The sequence below is a fragment of the Drosophila persimilis genome, unplaced genomic scaffold, assembly GCF_003286085.1.
Source record: "Drosophila persimilis strain 14011-0111.01,24,50 unplaced genomic scaffold, DperRS2 tig00000431-arrow-pilon, whole genome shotgun sequence".
In the NCBI taxonomy this organism is placed as follows: domain Eukaryota; kingdom Metazoa; phylum Arthropoda; class Insecta; order Diptera; family Drosophilidae; genus Drosophila; species Drosophila persimilis.
The window spans coordinates 622389-640232 of record NW_020825312.1 but is presented as its reverse complement, the minus strand read 5'-3'; the positions used below and the strand labels follow the sequence as shown (position 1 = coordinate 640232).

Here is a 17844-nt window from a genome sequence, read left to right as displayed (position 1 = left end):
TTCCTCCTTTTTTACTTTCAACAATTCACTTGAAATGTTTTCGAGTGCATTTTGGCTCCGAGTTGAAGCCGTTTAATGCCCGCGCAATATTATATTGTAATTGCAAAGTGAAATGTCATTATGTATTGCATTTTGTAGCCATTGAAGCAGCGTCAAGTGGTCGGGCCTGTTCCGGAACCGCAATGATGCACTGCGCGAAATTGTTTGTTCATTTTGAGATGCAAGTGCAACAAAATGTTAATGAGTTAAATATGAAATGAACCCTATCATTCGTAACTTACACACAAACATGTTTTATTAAATTGTGTTTTATACGCATATATTAACATTACAGCAACAGCAAGAAATACAAGATCATATGGTAGAGTTAGTATTAGAAACAATTTCTAATATTATTTAAAGTTCTTTCTCTTCGCCTCCTAGTTTCTCCCAGTGCAGCATGAAGGTCTGAGCAAAACCCGCCAGCTGGTGCTGGCCGCCTGCCAACTCGAGTGTGCGGCAAAAGGCAAACTCGACTCCAAAAGCTCAAAAGACTTTTCGATTTCAGATTTCAGATTTGCCGGCGGCATAACTCAACGGCGGAGTAGAGTCGCATCGCGTCGCGTTCAGTCGCCTTCAAACGCACATGTGACACAACTCCGACTGCCACTCCTACACTCCTTTGTTGATCCTTTCTTTGGCTAACTGTCAGCTGTGGCTAATTAAATGAAAGCCCGACAAGTGCTGGAACTCTCGCTAGTTGGATGCTGTTGCTCCTGCGCCGCCTCTTACTGCATGGAGTGGACGTGGAGCCTTAGCGGAGTTGGCTCTCCTCTCCTCTCCACTCCTCTTCTGTTTGGTGGCTGTTTTCTGCTCGCAGAAGCGCATAATTCTCAAAGGTTACATAACCCTTTGGCTGACATGTGTGCGTGTATATGTGTGTGATGTGCATGTGCATGTGTGCGGGTGGCCAACACCTGAGAATAATATACATACATATGTATGCATGTGGACTGCGATGGGGTAGGTCTGGTTAAATTAAGTTTACTCTTCACTCAAAAACGAATGAATGGGCAAACATAACTTAAATGCTTAAAATTAGAATACCAATTAATTGTGTGTTCGTTCTACTATAATCCTTAATAACCAAATAATCCTTTTGTTTGCCAGCTCTGAAAAGAAATACTTTGTTCGTTTTTACGACTGTGGAATCAGCTCCCAAACACACTGTAAATGCAAAGCACACAAATACAGCATTCAGAAAATTAGCTAATAAATAACCTAATAACCAAAAAAAAAAACAAAAAAATTAATAAATAAATACAAACAAATAAAATTAAATTTAAAAAAAATTCAAAATATTACCATTACAAATTCAAATTGCAAGAGTATGTTAAATGAAATCGATCACGATTAAACAAATGGTTAGTATAACAAATAAATTATTAGATTAAAATAACTTAGTGACGAGTGCATTATAATGAAATCTTGTAGCACTAGGATAAAGATCATAATAAATAAGGAAGTAATTTTCTTGAGCTCCTTGTCCTTGAAAAACCACAGATTTGAATAGAAAAGGACTTGATTGTACCAACGTGTTCAGGGGAAAGTGTTCTCCTTTAAAACTCCCAACCAAAGGAACGATTAACCTGCGACAGCGACAGACAAATACTTTATATGACAAGTGTAAAGCAGATTAAACGCATCTGGTAATTAACATAAGTCTATCAGGGCATTGTCCCTGATCCGAATATGAAGTTTTACTGGCAGACTAACACGTTAATTAACATCTATCTACTTACGAATAATGCCTTGCATTTGATTCCAACTTAGCAACAATAAGTACGACTAGTCCGCACTCAATTGGAAAACGCTGCACAAATGTATTTAGTATTTAACCCTTAAATCTGTGTTTTTGTAATATTTTGGCCCAACCGTTCCCTGCAGGGCCAATTGTCTGTCTAATTGTGCGAACCACAGCTGGCCTCCTTCAAGTTATCAAGGACTTTTCAGCCAAAAAAAAAAAAAACCACAGAAAATCTTTACCGAAGCTCACATCCTACACATCCTGCGGCACTCCCCCCGCTAACCCGCTGGCCCAGCTGCAGCAGTGAAACGAAACGAGACGCGAAAAATATGTTAGTTCTTTATGGGAGGGGAGTGAGTGAGAGAGTGTGGTGCGGGGCGGTGCGGTGCGGTGCGAGTAAGCAAGCACTCAGCCTCTCAATTATCGTTTCGGGAAATCTGACCCCGATTCTGATTTTACTTTTTTTTATGCGAACCGAAAAAAAGCGGAGTTTCTTTTTGATAATTGTTATTTTTCGCGCACTCTTGAGTCTAATGAATAAATAACATTAAACATGCTCTAATGGGCGCGCGGTGACGCCGCGGCGGCGGTGGAAATGGAGGGGTGGAAATTCTGAAAGGGAGCAAAACATTTCCTTTGTGCGCATTCGACTGAAGTGGGCTGGGAGCCGGAGCCGGAGCCGGTAACACTTGAGTCCAGCCTCAGACAGGAGCCCAAGGGCCTGGGAGAGCATATTTTCCCAAATCGCCATCAAATTTGGGTAACAGGAGAGACGCGAAACGAAAAGTTCGAGCAGAATCAGCTCCAACAGGTGCTAAACAATCGATTGAAGTCGATACAGATTTCGAACAATTATCGATCACGTATCTTTCTATCCCCAACAAAGAGCAATTGTCACCATCGAATGGAAATCAAGCCGCAGACTGAGTCCACAAAGGCCGCGCTAATTGGCAACGCAAATTGCGATCGTCATAGCCAAAATCACACACAACGATCAACAATGGATCGCCAATACAATATGGAAAATTTTAAATGCAACAATCGATATCAACAGCTACGAGACGATGAGGTAGTACACTACCATTACCAAGCGGCTATACATAAACGATGTATGGGGCTGATCTGAATCGAATATTAGATGCTCTCGTAGATCTCGTCGATCCATAATGCCCATAAACGAATACCCCTCGATATTTCCTTCCACATATTATTTGATATAAAATCACAGATCAAATTTAGTAATAATGGAAAAATTTATAAACGGAAATATTGAAATTTTAATAACACATTTCGAAAATACATTGAGATTCTTTTTTTGAATGAAAAACCAGTAATAATCATATATTAAATATATTAAAAATTAATTAAAATTCACTTTGATTCAAATACAAGCGTATTTATATATTTAATTTAATTAATTAATTTTCATATTACTATCCAAATGAAAGTGAAAACATAATATATCAAATCTCGGGGCGAACCTAATGGTATATGTATATAAATATATATATTTAAATCTATGTATTTAAAACTATTCAATGCTAAGTGTTTTTTTTTTCTGGGTGTGAAGATAATATTTTCAGCAAGTATATTAGAGCCCCATAAAAACACAAATCAGCAACAAATACAATAAGTATTGACCAGAATCGATCACTCCAGAAACGACACTCTACAACAAAGCCCACCAAATTATGGAAACTAAATGCAAAGCCCGAAATAGCCACTCAAATACGAGTATGCACGAGCAGGAGAGATGGTCAATGGTTCCATTGAGGAAACGAAATCTGCGATCACATAAACAAGCCAAATTAATTGATAACCAGCCAAGGTTGGCGATAACCAGAAGTGTGTGTGTGTGTGTGAAAAGAAATAAATTTACAAATTAGTGGGGAGTGTGGCCAGAACACCGCAAAAGCTAAAACCCGCACACGCCCCTCAGGCCAGTGGATAATTTCGATAGGACCGCGAGATAAACAGTGGGAATTAGCTGCAGAGCCACTGAGAAGCCGAACAACTGATGGTTAGAGGCAGATACATATTTTCGAGTAAGTGCAGCTGAGTCGATTCCATGCGCTCGAGCTCGGAGTCCTCTCAAGTGGGCAGGCAGCAATTAGGGGTTGTCCGGGGAGGACTTAGCCCGGAAATCGTCCTCGAACAAACGACTCGCGCCCCAAATCAAAAAAGGAAAAAACGCAACAAAGTGTAAATAAATTTATTAAAGCAATAGGAAGTAGGGGTTAAAAAATGGAACAAACACAAAGAGGAAAACATAGAATAGAAAGCGCAGGCAGTTTTCGCGCCATTTGAGCCATTTACGGATAATACAAATAAAACAAAAATAAATGTAACAAAAACAAATAGAGATCATTGAGAGCGGAGCAGACAATGCCAATTTTCTTTTCAATCGCAATTGTTGGATATTTTTGTATTTTGTTTCTTTATGCGTAACAGCAACAGCAACAGGCAGGGCCCAAAAAAACCCCACACCCCTCCCAACAGTCGCTGATACACCTGTGCAATCCATTCCATTCGCATTCCCATTTCCATCGAGATCGAGTGACGCAGTTACAGTTACCCAGTTATTTTTTACCCAATTAACCCGCTTCATTGCGTAACAACTGCTTCTGAACAGAAGTTAGCCCTGAAAGCGCTTCCAAGCTGTTCTCGCGAAAAGTCAATTAAATTTTGGATTTCCTAAAATATGTTTTTGGATTTTCGCAGAGGATGAAATATGAAATGGAAATGGAAGCCATATTAAGGAATTCCCAATAAGTGTATCCAATAATCACAATGCGATATACAAATAGCTGGATTTCAAACATCTGTTTTTATTCACTCTCTTTTACTCACTAGTTTGGGCAGGAATTTCCTATAAAACGTTTCTTGTAAATATACTTCTAGGTACATCTGTTTTCATTATTGCATTTCGCTGTCGTCGCAAAAAGTATTGTCTTTGTACAACATATGCATGTAAAGGTTATTTAATGGTTCACATCAAAAACTTTGTGCAATAAGATATTTAAATAAATAATAAATTAAATCCCAATGCCCAAAAGAGTAAAATATTGACAAAGATTTTCCAGTAATGTCATACTTTCTTACTTCCCTGAAATTGTAATTCCTCGAATCTGTACGCTTTTCTAACTTGTCCCTGGGTTTTCTTTTTGTGAAAATCCCCAACTCAATTTGGTTTCTCCATGTGTGAAATATAATTTTTCGTTGTATAACCTTTTGCCATAGTAACAATTTTGTTCAGCCGCTAATTGGTTTTACACGCCTCGATTGGCAGCAATCCTTTATGTCCGTGTGCCCCGCCAACACCACTGCTGTACACCGCTACAAATCCCCCCACGTACATCCCATCGCGTGCACACTTTCCTCCCTCCCTCCCTTCACACTTTGCTATACATATATTTTGTAGATGAATTCAGCGAAAAATGTCTCGTCAAAAGTTTGCATTCCTCTCTCCATATTTTTTTCCCCACTCGATTTTGAGGCCATCGAAGCCTTTCTCTGGGCAGACAGGCTGCTCCCTTTTGCCGGGCTGCTCCTTTTTGTGACAGTTTCGAGTCCTTTTGTATGCCCAGAGATGAGTAAAAGTTTTGTCGGCCATCAACAGTTGGAGAATGTGCACTTCTGTGCACTTTAGTGGGCAGAAGAGTCGCAGATTGCAGATCTGTGTAGTACGAGTAGTACGAGCTGTTCTGGTAATCCGAGACCGGACAGACGCCGAATGTTTTGTGTAATAAATTCCGAAACACTACACTTCCGTCACATCATAAATCAAGCAAAAAATGTATGAAGAGTGAGAGTGAGAGTGAGAATGAGAGGGAGAGGGAGAGGGAGCGGACCCATACCGATATCGTAACGGATGCCCTGCGCCTGCGACTGCGCTACCCTCATATGACGAGGGGCACAAAGAATTAACGTAATTATGTTCGCAACAAAATCTCGCTATGGAATGGAGCGGAATTTGCAATGGTATCGAGCGTAAACGAAAACAAAGATCAGACAATGCCCAGGCGAAATCAAACGAAACAGAAAACACCTTTTTTCTGGACATCGAACATAATGAACCTTAATGATATCCGAACACGGCCAGGCAGCCAAGCAGCTGTGGAGTATGGGGTGGGGATCGCATCGCATCGGATCGGATCGGTACGGATCGGATCGGATCGCTCTATGATCGAACACTCGTGCTAAACAACAAAACCAATCGAGTGTTAAGCGGGCCAGCGGAGAGCAATCGAACCCTATGAATTACCTAGCCAAACACACAAAAGTCAAGCTACAAATGGCCCAAAACAAATACTTTGAAAACTGCTCTTGTTGTTCCTCTTCATTTGCATATCAGAGAGAAAGAGAGATAGAGAAAGAAAGAGAGGCTACACTGTAAAAAAGTAAACTGTAACTAATCTAAGCATCAAATCAAGCAAGTATTCTTAGACCGAATTGGTTTTCGAGGAATATTGTGCAAGAGGAGATTTCTCCCATTTGTTAATATTCGATTCGATTAACCTTCATTCTATCAGAAACTTGAGGTTTCGGCTCAGTGTAATGGCAGCAGGGAAGCTGCAGCAGTTGCAAGATCCAGTTGACACGACCACAGCTGATTGGCAGCCAATCGAGCCTGTTGCTCCTCTGTTTGTCATCGTTTAGTGGCCAGCAGTCAAACCAAACAGATCTACAGAGCCAGAGCCAGAGCCCCAGACTTCAACAGTAGTTGGGCCTTGTCGGGAGCTGGTCAGAGCTGGCTCATAGCAAACGATTGTTAATTGACTTGTACACATTCGGCGGCCGCGTTGTTCTCTTCTCGACTATTAACTGGAATTTGTCGCTTCGTGTTTTGTCTGTCTGAAAAGGCTGAGGTAGAGGCTAGGAGCTAGAGGCTAGAGGCTGGAGGCTGAAGCAAGATTTTCTGTAATTAACATTGACCAAGTTCAAGGCTCGCCAGGATTCTTTCATATTGATTTTGTCGCGACTTTGTTTGGCCTCTGGGGAGACAGCGCTCAGATTCCATTCTATTTCCTGGTAATCACAGGGTTCGCTGACAGGAGTACAAATAATAGTGGACAAAATCAACAGACGTACTCGTAGTTTGAATAAATATTAGAATCCTTTTAGCGATTTTGATTGGACCTCCTTGCACAGAGTAACTGCAGTTGAATCAGAAACGAACTAAGTTCTGCCCCATCCATACCATTTCGAGGCAGATACTCGTATCACTTTTCCAACATAAATGCCCAATCATTTGGGTCAGGCGGCACTGGCCAAACCTTTCATTTGGCTCTTTACATAATTATTGGAACGTAACATTTGTCACACAAATTGCCAGAGAATGGAGTCGAGGCGAAAGTGTTTGGCCTGGTCCGGCCCAACCCAGATGTGGACCCACACCCACCCGAACCAGAATTAGAACCCAACCCCAGTGGCAGTTCCAATCTCCAGCCCAAGCCCAGAAAAATTGCGTGCCCAACTGCAACTAGCAAAAATAATCTCACTATTGGGATTTGTTTTTATAGTACTCGTATTTTGCTATGACAAAATGCAATTAATTGCTGGGATTGTTTTTCGGAGATGAACGCTAGAAGATTACGGATAATTATGGGTTCTGCTTCCCGATCTGGATTCCTATCAGGGTACCCTTTAATGAATGAACCCTGTGGACTGCCACAAAGGCAAAACGATGACTCGCCATCGCCATCATCATCGTCTTTGCTGTTTATTACTTCATTAAAACCGCATTAATACCGCTCTTCACTTGCTGTTCGATTTGTTTAAATCAATAATGAAAACAAGCAACCACAATGAGCTTTTCGGTCAAGAAAAAGAAAAAAGAGTCCAAATCAAAATACCAAAACGAAAAAGCCAAACCGGAGGAACCAATCCCATCCCATACCATCGAATCCCGTCCCAACCGAACCGAGAGGCTTCGTCGGACAATGCCGATAAATTAGAAAATAATGCGCACCCATTGTCCATTGGCTTTGTTTCATTTAAGCGCTTTTGTTGTTTTTTGTTTGTTGTTTGCGTTTTGTTATTATTGTGGGGGCCCCCAGACCAAAGCCAATACCCCATCTCTGGCTCCTACTCTGGTATGAACCGGTGGGAATGATACAGTCTTTGAATTTTGATTTCCTCGTGGATTTTGGCAAATGCTCAGACTGTACAACATCTCCGTATTTGAGCAGATTTTTATTATTAACTCATTACACATCATGAACATTGAAAGCATTTTGATTGCATTGATTAAATAAATAAATAAAACAAAGTTAGGTTTGATGTTAATCTAACTTGCACATCAAAAACTGTTTTGGAAAACAAACTTCTTTCGGGTTCTATAGAGTATCAAATCTCACTTAATAGTATATGTTTTTTCCCATACTTTTTCATAGGTCTGCCCTCTGCCTGTAGGTCTGCCTGTGTTTATGCTCCACGTTTCTCAGCTCTTTTCAACTTTTGTTGAATGAGGCTGATTACTCAAATTTGGTTTTGTCTACGATTCGTCAGGGTGTTGATGAGTTGAGTAGACACAGGCCCCTTCACCTCCAGCTCCACCTCCATGGCGCTCTTTCAGACAATTGCAAAAAACAGAAAAAGAAAAAAAACATGAAAATGAAAAAGAAAAAGAATTGTTATTAAATGTGATTAGTGTCTAGCAAGAAAAGAGAGCACAATTCTGGTGTCCCAACAGTTCCGTTGCCTCAGCCTCAGGGGGCTACAGTTATAATCCTAAGCTATTGGCAGTTAGGAGTGCCAGACAACCATCTGGTGGCGTTTAACCCATTGAGGCGATCAAGAGAGACTGACAAAGGGAACGGGGAAAAATGCAGTTATCGACAAAAACTATTTTCTATTTATTGTATGTTTCCATTGCTGTTTCTTCGGGCCGTGTTTTGCTTTCTTTTTGGATCTGTTTCTGTTTCTGGCTCGGCTTTCTTTTGGATTTTTGTCGCATCGGGCATCGGGCATTGGGCATTAGACATCATCAGAGCACAGCTGGCGCTCGGTGCGGACCTTGCGGATCTGGCCATTGTCGGGAGACCTTTGTTCCCGTCTCCTGTCTAGTCCCCCCCGTTTAACAGATGTCCCTGGATCCGAGTACGGGTTATTTGTTTGTCCGGAGCGCTGCTTAGAGCCTGCATTTCCGTTTGGTGTTTGCCAAAAATGTAAACAGTTTGCGTTTTGTGCGTAATCGGCAAGGTAATCCCTCCGACTCCGACTCTTCCCCTCTATTTAGCGTTATGTAATCGCTTGTCGGCCCAAACGAGGAGTTAATTATGTCATAATAGGCCTTGGTCTCCATTCAGAACGGAGCTCAACTCTTCCGTTCATCCGTTCATCCGTTTTCCGTCCCATCTGTTTGCCTTGTGGCAGTTGTTTTGGGTTCGTCTGATTGCCTGCCGCACACGTCTCTGTCCCGTACCGCCTTGGAGCCCAGTAGCTCGCTTTGTCAGATGTTTGCCATCGGGACTGAGAGCACGGACAAATCATTGACCTAGCCAAGCAAAAATTAAGCCATTTCCTTCCTTCTATTTAACCGGAATGAGCCTTATGTGGGAATGAGGGATTATGTGTAGGACGTAGGAAATGGTAAACTCGTACGTGAAGAGTGTGCTTCAATTCCTGAACTAAACAACATTTTCATTCCTAATACCATTATAATTCTTCTTTCGCTGTTCTCATATTTAATTACAGTTTTTGCATTAATTAAGATTTGGCTTAACATTTGGCTCTTCAGAGCCTGGACCCACCTTGACTGAAACCTCAAGTACCTTCCCTTGAAAATTTCCAGCCAGCTGCTCGCTTTCATCATCTGAGACCATTTATCATCATCAGTGGCCATTGAGGCTCACAAAGCGAAGGTGACAAATTTTTAACAAATTAATAAAAATGAAAAACAAAAAGCATAAAAAAGAAACCAAATGAGAAAAACACCCGCAACCGGCCACAAATCAAAGGCAGTTCAAGGGGGGAGGATGCGAGATGAGAGTGCCTCGGAACATGCTAATAAAACACACAAATTGACGATAAAATTATTACAAATTTATGCAAATATTTGCAGCAGTGTCAGGGGAGGGAGAGGAGATGAGAGGGTCGCAAAGTAGCTGCCACCCTGGGTTCTGGCCTAAGCAAATTAATGGGCAAACACTTGAGTCTGAATCAGGGGGCGATGGCAATGCAGTGAAGATGGGTCACATGGCCGTGGATCTGGTCTATCTGGTGGTGGTTTCGGCGCTCGGTATTCCGGCTTCGGTATTTGTTGAGCTCATGATTCGGGCAATAATTTATACGCCAATGCGCACGCGGCTGGATGGATGTGAAATGTCCTGCTGCGCGTAAACAGGAAACAAATTACGCTCGAGAGCAGTTATGAAATGCCATAAAGACTCCAGCGTCTCCTGGTTGTTGTCCTCGTCTCACTGGACAGGAACAATAATGCATTAGGCGGCCGCAACCATGGGCTGGATCGCATCCCATCGCATCGGGTCGACTCCAGATAGCTGCGCGCCCGGAACAGCCTCAGACAATGTGGCAACGAGCCAGGGCTTAGCGGCAGGCGGGCCCACCTTCCGCTAACGTCCGTCCCCATGCTTTTGCCACGTGGTGAGGAGCGACTTGGAATGGAACGGAAGCTATCCACTCGCTCGTGTCATAAAAATCCTTTCAGTTTTTTAAACCATTGTCATGCCAACGCTGGACGCCCGCCAAGAGCTTAAAAAATGAATTGAAACGGTTATGAATCTATCCTCCTGAGGATCGATAAATATGGCCGAAAGATACATATAAATATTTTTGTAATGTATTTCATTTAAAATTCCCCAATTCTGAGTTTTATTGATTTCTTATTCCGGTTGCGAATTAATGGATTATTTTCAAAAACTTAGGTATTCTTTGAGGGTCTCAGCATTGAAAATTCTTTGATCTTTTCCTTAAACTTTCAGAAATAACACTTGATATTAAGAGCTAATATTATGAACACACTATTCAAATCTATTCATCTTTTTATAGTCCTAATTTTACAACTGATCTTGAAAACGATCGTCTAAACGTTGAGGTTCTCTTCCTGTATGCAGAAATCTAGTTCTTGCTCCTGTTCCCGTTCCCCTAAACACTTGAAGATAATTTGCTTTCTAATGACGATGATTGTTTGTCTGGTTTTCACCCTTTTTTTCTTTCTGATCACAAAATTTCTGTGTGATTTTTCAATTTCCAGACGACGGCGATCATCAGGCTAAAATCCAGGGCGTAAGTGTTTTGGCACTCGACGCGTTGACGTCTCGAGCGTCCAGCTCATCAATCGCTGTCGCCGTGGAGGGTTGGGCTTGGGCTCAGGCTCGGGCTCGGGCCCCAGGCAAACCACATCAAACCACAGACAGAATTTGTCTCCCTGTGTCGGGGCATATTTTGCTTTGACAAATGTCTCGCACCTAATCAAATTTGATACAACTGAATGAGCCTCGTCCCCGCAGCAGTTTCCGTTTATGCAAATGCTTCTAGATGCTCCTGGTAGGTCCTGTTCCTGCTGCCGCTCCTTCCACTCTTTCCACTCATTCTGCTGTGCTCAGCAATCAGTTGTCAAGTCGAGGCTTGTTGCAAATTTATCATCATTTAATTTCCATTTGGCGTTCGTTCGTGCCAAATGTTAATGACGCTGTTGACAACGGCTCGAGTACTCCGGGAGAGGCAAATCAGCGTTATCCTTTTGGCTGCCTCCTTGCTGCACTTACCAATGCAGTCTCCGTGCTGCTTTGACGCGCTCCATCCACATCCACATCCACATCCACATCGACAGCCATCCATGCACCCATCCACGACCGACTCGTCCCCGTCCTCACTGACAAATTATGTCCCCATTGACATCGCTCATACGCCTCGTGGGTCTCTCGCCAGCGCTGCTCATTTGCCTAAGTGCGCCCGGTCTGCGGTGGAGGCTTTTAATTAATTGTTAGCCTGCGACTTATTGACGGTCTGGTTGGTTGGTTAGCGTAACCGTAACAGCCAGCAACCAGCCACCAGCCACCAGGGGAGGCGGAAGACCCGAAGCTGAAGCTGAAGCTGAAGGCAACAAAAAATGTCAAACTAGCACTTAAAAAGCCGCCACGCTTTGCTACTTGTCAACCACGCGCCACCGTCGTCGTCGTCGTCGTCGCAGTGGCTATGCTGGGGCAGGGGCAGTGGCAGTGGCAGCCACAGTCAACGCCACCACCCTCAACAATATGTTTCACGTCCAGACGACGGATTGGGTTGGGTGTTGGGTGTTATACGCTGACTGAAATATGAAACATGACACTGGAAAACAAAAATTCCGTCCGATGGAGATTTTGCCAGAGTAGTAGAAGGGTTTTTTATGTTTCAAAGTTCCGCTTTAATTCACTTATTTCAGCTCGAACAATTGCAACTCTTTTCACGTTTTCCAAAACGATCCAATCTAAGCAAAAACATTGTATTCCACTTTCCTCAAATGGTTCCGCTACCCTGCAGCATAGTGTAACTTTCCAGCAACCCTGCTAAGCAATTGCAATGTGAAACATTTTGACAAAAAGCCACCACCCACAAATTAGGCTGCAAGACTAGTGAAAGAGGACTGGAGTGGGGGCAAAAAGAGAGAAAGAGAGAGAGAGAGAGCCTGGGGGCTTGATAGACGATTGAAATCGTCGCCATGTTTAGTCGAAGCTAAGGCGGGAGAAGAGCTAATGGAGATATAGGGAAAGGATATGGGAACATCAAGGGAGATGCGACTGCAACAGCTTGACCCCTTTGCAAGCCGTCCAATCTTCATCGAGGCTCGGTTTATGGCACCCGCAACCCAACCCAACCCAACCAAAACCAAACCCAAAACCAAACTCAAACCCAACCACAGACGAAGGGAAGCGGACCTTCCATGTAAAAACAATACATTCGAAAATTGCCAGGAAATATTTGAAAATTAAATTTCGACGAGGTCGTTGCAATCATTTGGCTAGCAAATTGTATCACCGTTATGCTAATCCGTCTGGGCCTAATCCGGCGGATTAGCGAGTGCGTCTTTTGCCTAAAAAAGTGCACAAAAACGAAGAGAGTTTTTGGGAAAACTTGAAGGAAATCAAGAGTCTGTTGTCTCTATGTGGTTAATCCGGGTCGGGCCGTCTCAGGTAGCGCTACACAAAGAAGCATAAAAGGAGCTAAGACAGAAACCGACACAGATACAGATACAGACAGATATATAAAAATCTCGCGACATTTTGCACACTCCTTTCTGGAGGACGCTAATCCCGGCCATAAAGTCGTAAAAAAAAGGAATATTACGATGTGAGCAGCAAATTATATTTGTACACATGCCAAAATGGGCTAAGGCGTTGTCCGAGTAGGAGTCGTGGGCGTTGGGCAATAAAATCTTCAGACAATCCTTAAAAACTGCTCAGGTTCTGGATGAGTTGGATTGGAATTTCAATTTGCACATTTGAGCTTCTCTCAGAGGGAGGGGGGAAATAGAGATCTGGGGTTTAAGCTTGGCTTATGCCTTGGTTGGATGCCTGGACTAGGTATCACTTCCGGTAAAGTATACTCGTAGAGTTGAATGTTGGCAAATGAATGAAGGCTTTGGCTACAAAAAGATACATATCGGATACAGTCTTACCAAAAGGATTTAGACGGGATGTTATGTTACTGTTTACTGTCTTAAGATGATGGATGGAAGTGAAACCTAAGCCCATTTTTAATTAGCCCATAAACTGACCTTTTATGAATTCAAATAAAGAAAGGAAATAAATTGTAAAAATTAAATACGTTTTGCGAAGAGTAAAAGAAATAATAAGAGCAGCATTAAGTAAGACCATAACTATAGTTTTTTATAAGAAAAATCTCATCATTTTAAGGTAATTCTCTCGGATTATTCTATTTTTATGACTTTCAATTTCATTCATTCAAATATTTCTGATCCACAGGCGGTTACTTACTCACTTATATCCGAAAAAGTACCATATTAAATTCAATCTCTACGTTATATCCATGTCCACTTCACAATAAATGAGATAAGCAACCCTGTTTCTCTGCTAGAAACAGTTCCAAAAGGGCCTGAAAGCCTGAAAAATATAATCTTTATATAATTATTCAATATCACGTCAATGCTAGGTAAATATTTGTGAAATTTATATATCGAATGGAGAATGGAGAAACACGACAAAACAACAATGCGCATAATAACAACAATAATCAATATTTGATATTTTAACACATTTGACATACACAGAGAGAAGTGGGAGAGAGGGGGAGAGGATAGGAGTGGAGAGGAGTTAGAGGTGGAAAATATTGAATAGAAACCAAAGAGTAGAAAACGGCAATCGAAACGTGAGAGAAGAGAAGAGATCAGAGGAGAAGACAATGCAAGTGGATTTATTAATGACCGCAATTATTCTTATTATTATTACAAGAAGAAGTCAGAAATCAAAACGAGGAGAAACAACAACTCGTTGATTTCTTTCGCCAGGGGATTCTGTTTCACTCGGAGAGTGAGCAGCGGGCGGCCCCCCGTTGCTCTCCAAAAAACACACACAAAAACAACACGGTGACCCCCAGCCCAGCCAAAGATCGATCCATAGACGACCTTTTGTCCAAACTATCGGATTCTGTCTTGGAGGCGCAAAATAAACAGCGCATTAATCAATAGAAATTAATACACAACGGCAAATAGTTGTATAATGCCAAATCAAATTTCATTTTTTTTCTTCCCTTCGCAGCGGGTGTATAAAACCAGCCATACAAAAAATGAGCAAAATAATGGTGAAGATATCTTCTCTGAGTGTTCATATGTACACGCGCACGAGTATGGAAAGACAAGGTTAATCTGGTTGGAAAACGGAGCTCTTCGGATCGAAACTACAAAAAAACAGATTTGAAAAGGTGAAAAGTCGTTCGCATTAGTTTTATGAAGATCCAAATGTATCCAAATGACTCACTCCTTGGAACTGAGTTTATTATGGTAATGCCTTATGAATATTCAAATTGAATATGATTTTTGATGATTCTGATGTCAGTTGAGGACATCAACTAATTTAAAATATTATTGGATCTTTTGGCCATTTATAAATTAGGAAAATATGATGATCAAACTGTGAAAATCTAATTATGTAAATTTACATATAAATTTTGGAAATAATATCACACCATAAATATATAAATTGGAATTATGTTTGAAGATGAAGATGTACTTATAAACGTATGTTTAAGATATTTAAGAGAAAATATTGGTATATATAAGTCGAGATACAAGAGTAATGCACAAAATTTCAGCTAATGTTTACTGTTCCTAAAACATTAGATATCTCGGTATTTTAAAGGTAATTTTTACCATTATTTAGAGTTAATCGAATATTGGAGCCCAGCAAAACATTGTTAATCCTTTCTGTTCTCTGACAGAGTCAGGCTGCCATTTTTTTAGGTACAATATATAATATACACATACATATTTACATATGTATCTATACTCACGGAAATTTGAAGATTTGTAGAAGATAGTAGAAGAAGCTGAAGTTATTTTAATAATTTGTAAACTTGTGATCTTTGATTTGATGATGCATTCTAAAAATATAAACTCTTGAAGAAATGCCTTCCCCAACCATCCGAGCTGTAAATAATTTCCAAAGAAATAAACTTGATATAATTTTTGGTTGTTTTTTTTTAAATATTTTTGTTTATTCATTTTGAAATTTCTTTGCTTTGTGTGAGCTTTTCCGCTTAGATGATAACGTTTTATTTTAATACATTAATAATACAATAATACACTGATGTATATACGTTCCGTTCCTGTTCTGGAGACTCTGTATCTATAAAAAAAAAACGAGTGTGCTGGGATATTTACAATTTGATTTGGTTAGACACTAAAGACTACAACTACAACGTAGGTTAGGTGCTGGTGCTGACACAAAAAAAAAAAAAAAAAACGACTCGAGGAGGAGCTCTCTCAATGCTTAAAACTAAATAAAATTAATTTACAATTAGGATTTTTCCATAGATACTCGTATATCTTTTCGATTTGATACCTTTCTTGTTTTCCTTAATTGGTTAGTGCGAAAAAATAAATTATTGTTTAGCGTATATTATAGATGGTTTTTTGTGTGTATTGGCTAGGAATGTGGTTTCTTGTGAGTGATTTTTCTTAGATCTGTTTAGAGATTTCACTAGAATTAAGCGGGGAGAATTGATAGAGGGTTGAGGACTGATAGATGTTGGCTTACTTAGAGCTTCTGAAGATTTAAAACCAGTGGATCACTTTGGGAATGCTTCAACAATTGTACTCTACTCTGTACTCTACGCGGGGGACGTGATTCCCTCTAATAGAGGACCGGCACTGGTCGCCTCAGGGCGCTGTCCATGGAGCCGTCCATTCCATTGGGTGTGATGGTTCCCGGCGAGGATCCTGGCGAGGAGGTGGACGATGAGGTGTACAGGCCAGCGGCTGCGGCATTGGCGGAGTGGGCGGCGTACAGGGAGGGCGCCGACATGCCCGAGTAGATGCCGGAGTAGAAGCTGCTCAGGGACGTCGGGGGAAGCTGGGGCGGTGCTTGCTGGGACTCCAGCACCTTGTGGCCCTGATTGTTGGCCGCCGCAGCGGCTGCGGCCTGTGACTGATGCAGCTTTGACAGGGCCAAAGGATCAAAGCCTCCGAAGTACGGCACCGGGTAGGGCTGATCGAGGTGGTGCGACGGGGCAAAGTACGGAGGCAGTTGGTGGAAGGGATTGTAGCCCCCGGCACCGGCTCCTGGACCACCGCCCAACTTCTGCTGTCCCATTCCGTTGGCCTGCATCTGGAGTCCGCCCTGGGGGCCAGCGGTCATGGGATTCTTGGGCTTGCGACGCGGGCGGTACTTGTAGTCTGGGTGCTCCTTCATGTGAAGGGCACGCAGGCGCTTGGCCTCGTCGATGAAAGGCCGCTTCTCGGACTCAGCCAGCAGCTTCCACTCGGCGCCCAGGCGCTTGGAGATCTCGGAGTTGTGCATCTTGGGGTTGTCCTTGGCGATCTGACGGCGCTGGAGCCGCGACCAGACCATGAAGGCGTTCATGGGTCGCTTGATGTGTCCCTCCTGGCCGGGCGAGGTGGCGAGGCTGTGCATCCCAGAGGATTGATGGTTGCCGTGCCCCGAAGATCCGATGCTGGAACCGTTGCCCATGCCGCTGCTGCCCAGGCTGCTCTGGCTGCCCAGACTTCCGGCGGAGCCGATGGAGCTGTTGGGCGACAGGGTCTGCTGGGCCGACACGGCGCTGTGCATATGATGGGGCGTCATGTGATGGTGGTGGCCCATGCCGGGGCCGCTGGGAAGCCCGTTGCCATTTGGCGAGCCACCCATGGCGGCCAGGCTCTGGGAGTAGTGAAGCACCCGCTTGATATCCATATCCATGCCCGGGCTCAGCTGCAGCTGGCCCTGGTGGGCGTAGTCGCTGGGCGAGGGGAGCTCCAGTCCCTGTCCGCCGCCGGCGCCCAGGTGGAATCCGTAGTTCGGGTGCGACGATAAAGTGGCCATTCTAACGGTTTGTCACTCAAAAAATCTTTTTCTTCAATCAAAAAAAAATTGTTTTCTTTCTGTGTACTTCTTTGCTTTGTCTCTTTTTCGGTAATCTCTCTTTTATTGGAGGTATTCACTTCACTGTTTCTCACAAAGGTCTGTGTTCTGTTTTTTTTTTTTATTTGTGGACTTGTGCTTTAAACGAAACGTCTCTGACTGGTTTCTAGTGCTGCTCGATGCTTCTGTTTGGGCCAACAGCTATTTTCTGACTGATTTGTCTGCGCAATTATTGGGACCGACACGACTGCAGTCAAATCCAGTTTTTCTCGCAGCCCGGGCGCTGGGAGAGCGGAGCAGCGGAGCAACCACCCTGGCGCAGGTAAGTGGCGGGTGTGCGAGTGTGATGGCATGAGAGGACGGCAGGCTACCTGAATGCTGCCGTCGCTCTTCCTCTCTTTGGCTGCGTTATTGTTGGCTTTGTTCCATTGGCTCTTTTATATCGGTTATAGTTGTTCGCCCATTGAGGGGTGTGTTCAATAGACGAGTGAATAGAGCCAAAAGCCAACAGCAGCAGCA

The 17844-nt window shown here is 42.7% G+C and overlaps 1 protein-coding gene across 1 annotated transcript; it reads right to left on the bottom strand.

The window, feature by feature from the left end:
* Positions 1-15788: 15788 nt before the first annotated feature.
* LOC6595853 (SOX domain-containing protein dichaete) lies at positions 15789-17513 on the bottom strand. The gene has a single exon (XM_002021347.2). The coding sequence runs from the start codon at positions 17284-17286 to the stop codon at positions 16099-16101; it is 1188 nt and encodes a 395-aa protein (XP_002021383.2). The 5' UTR covers positions 17287-17513; the 3' UTR covers positions 15789-16098.
* Positions 17514-17844: the final 331 nt, after the last annotated feature.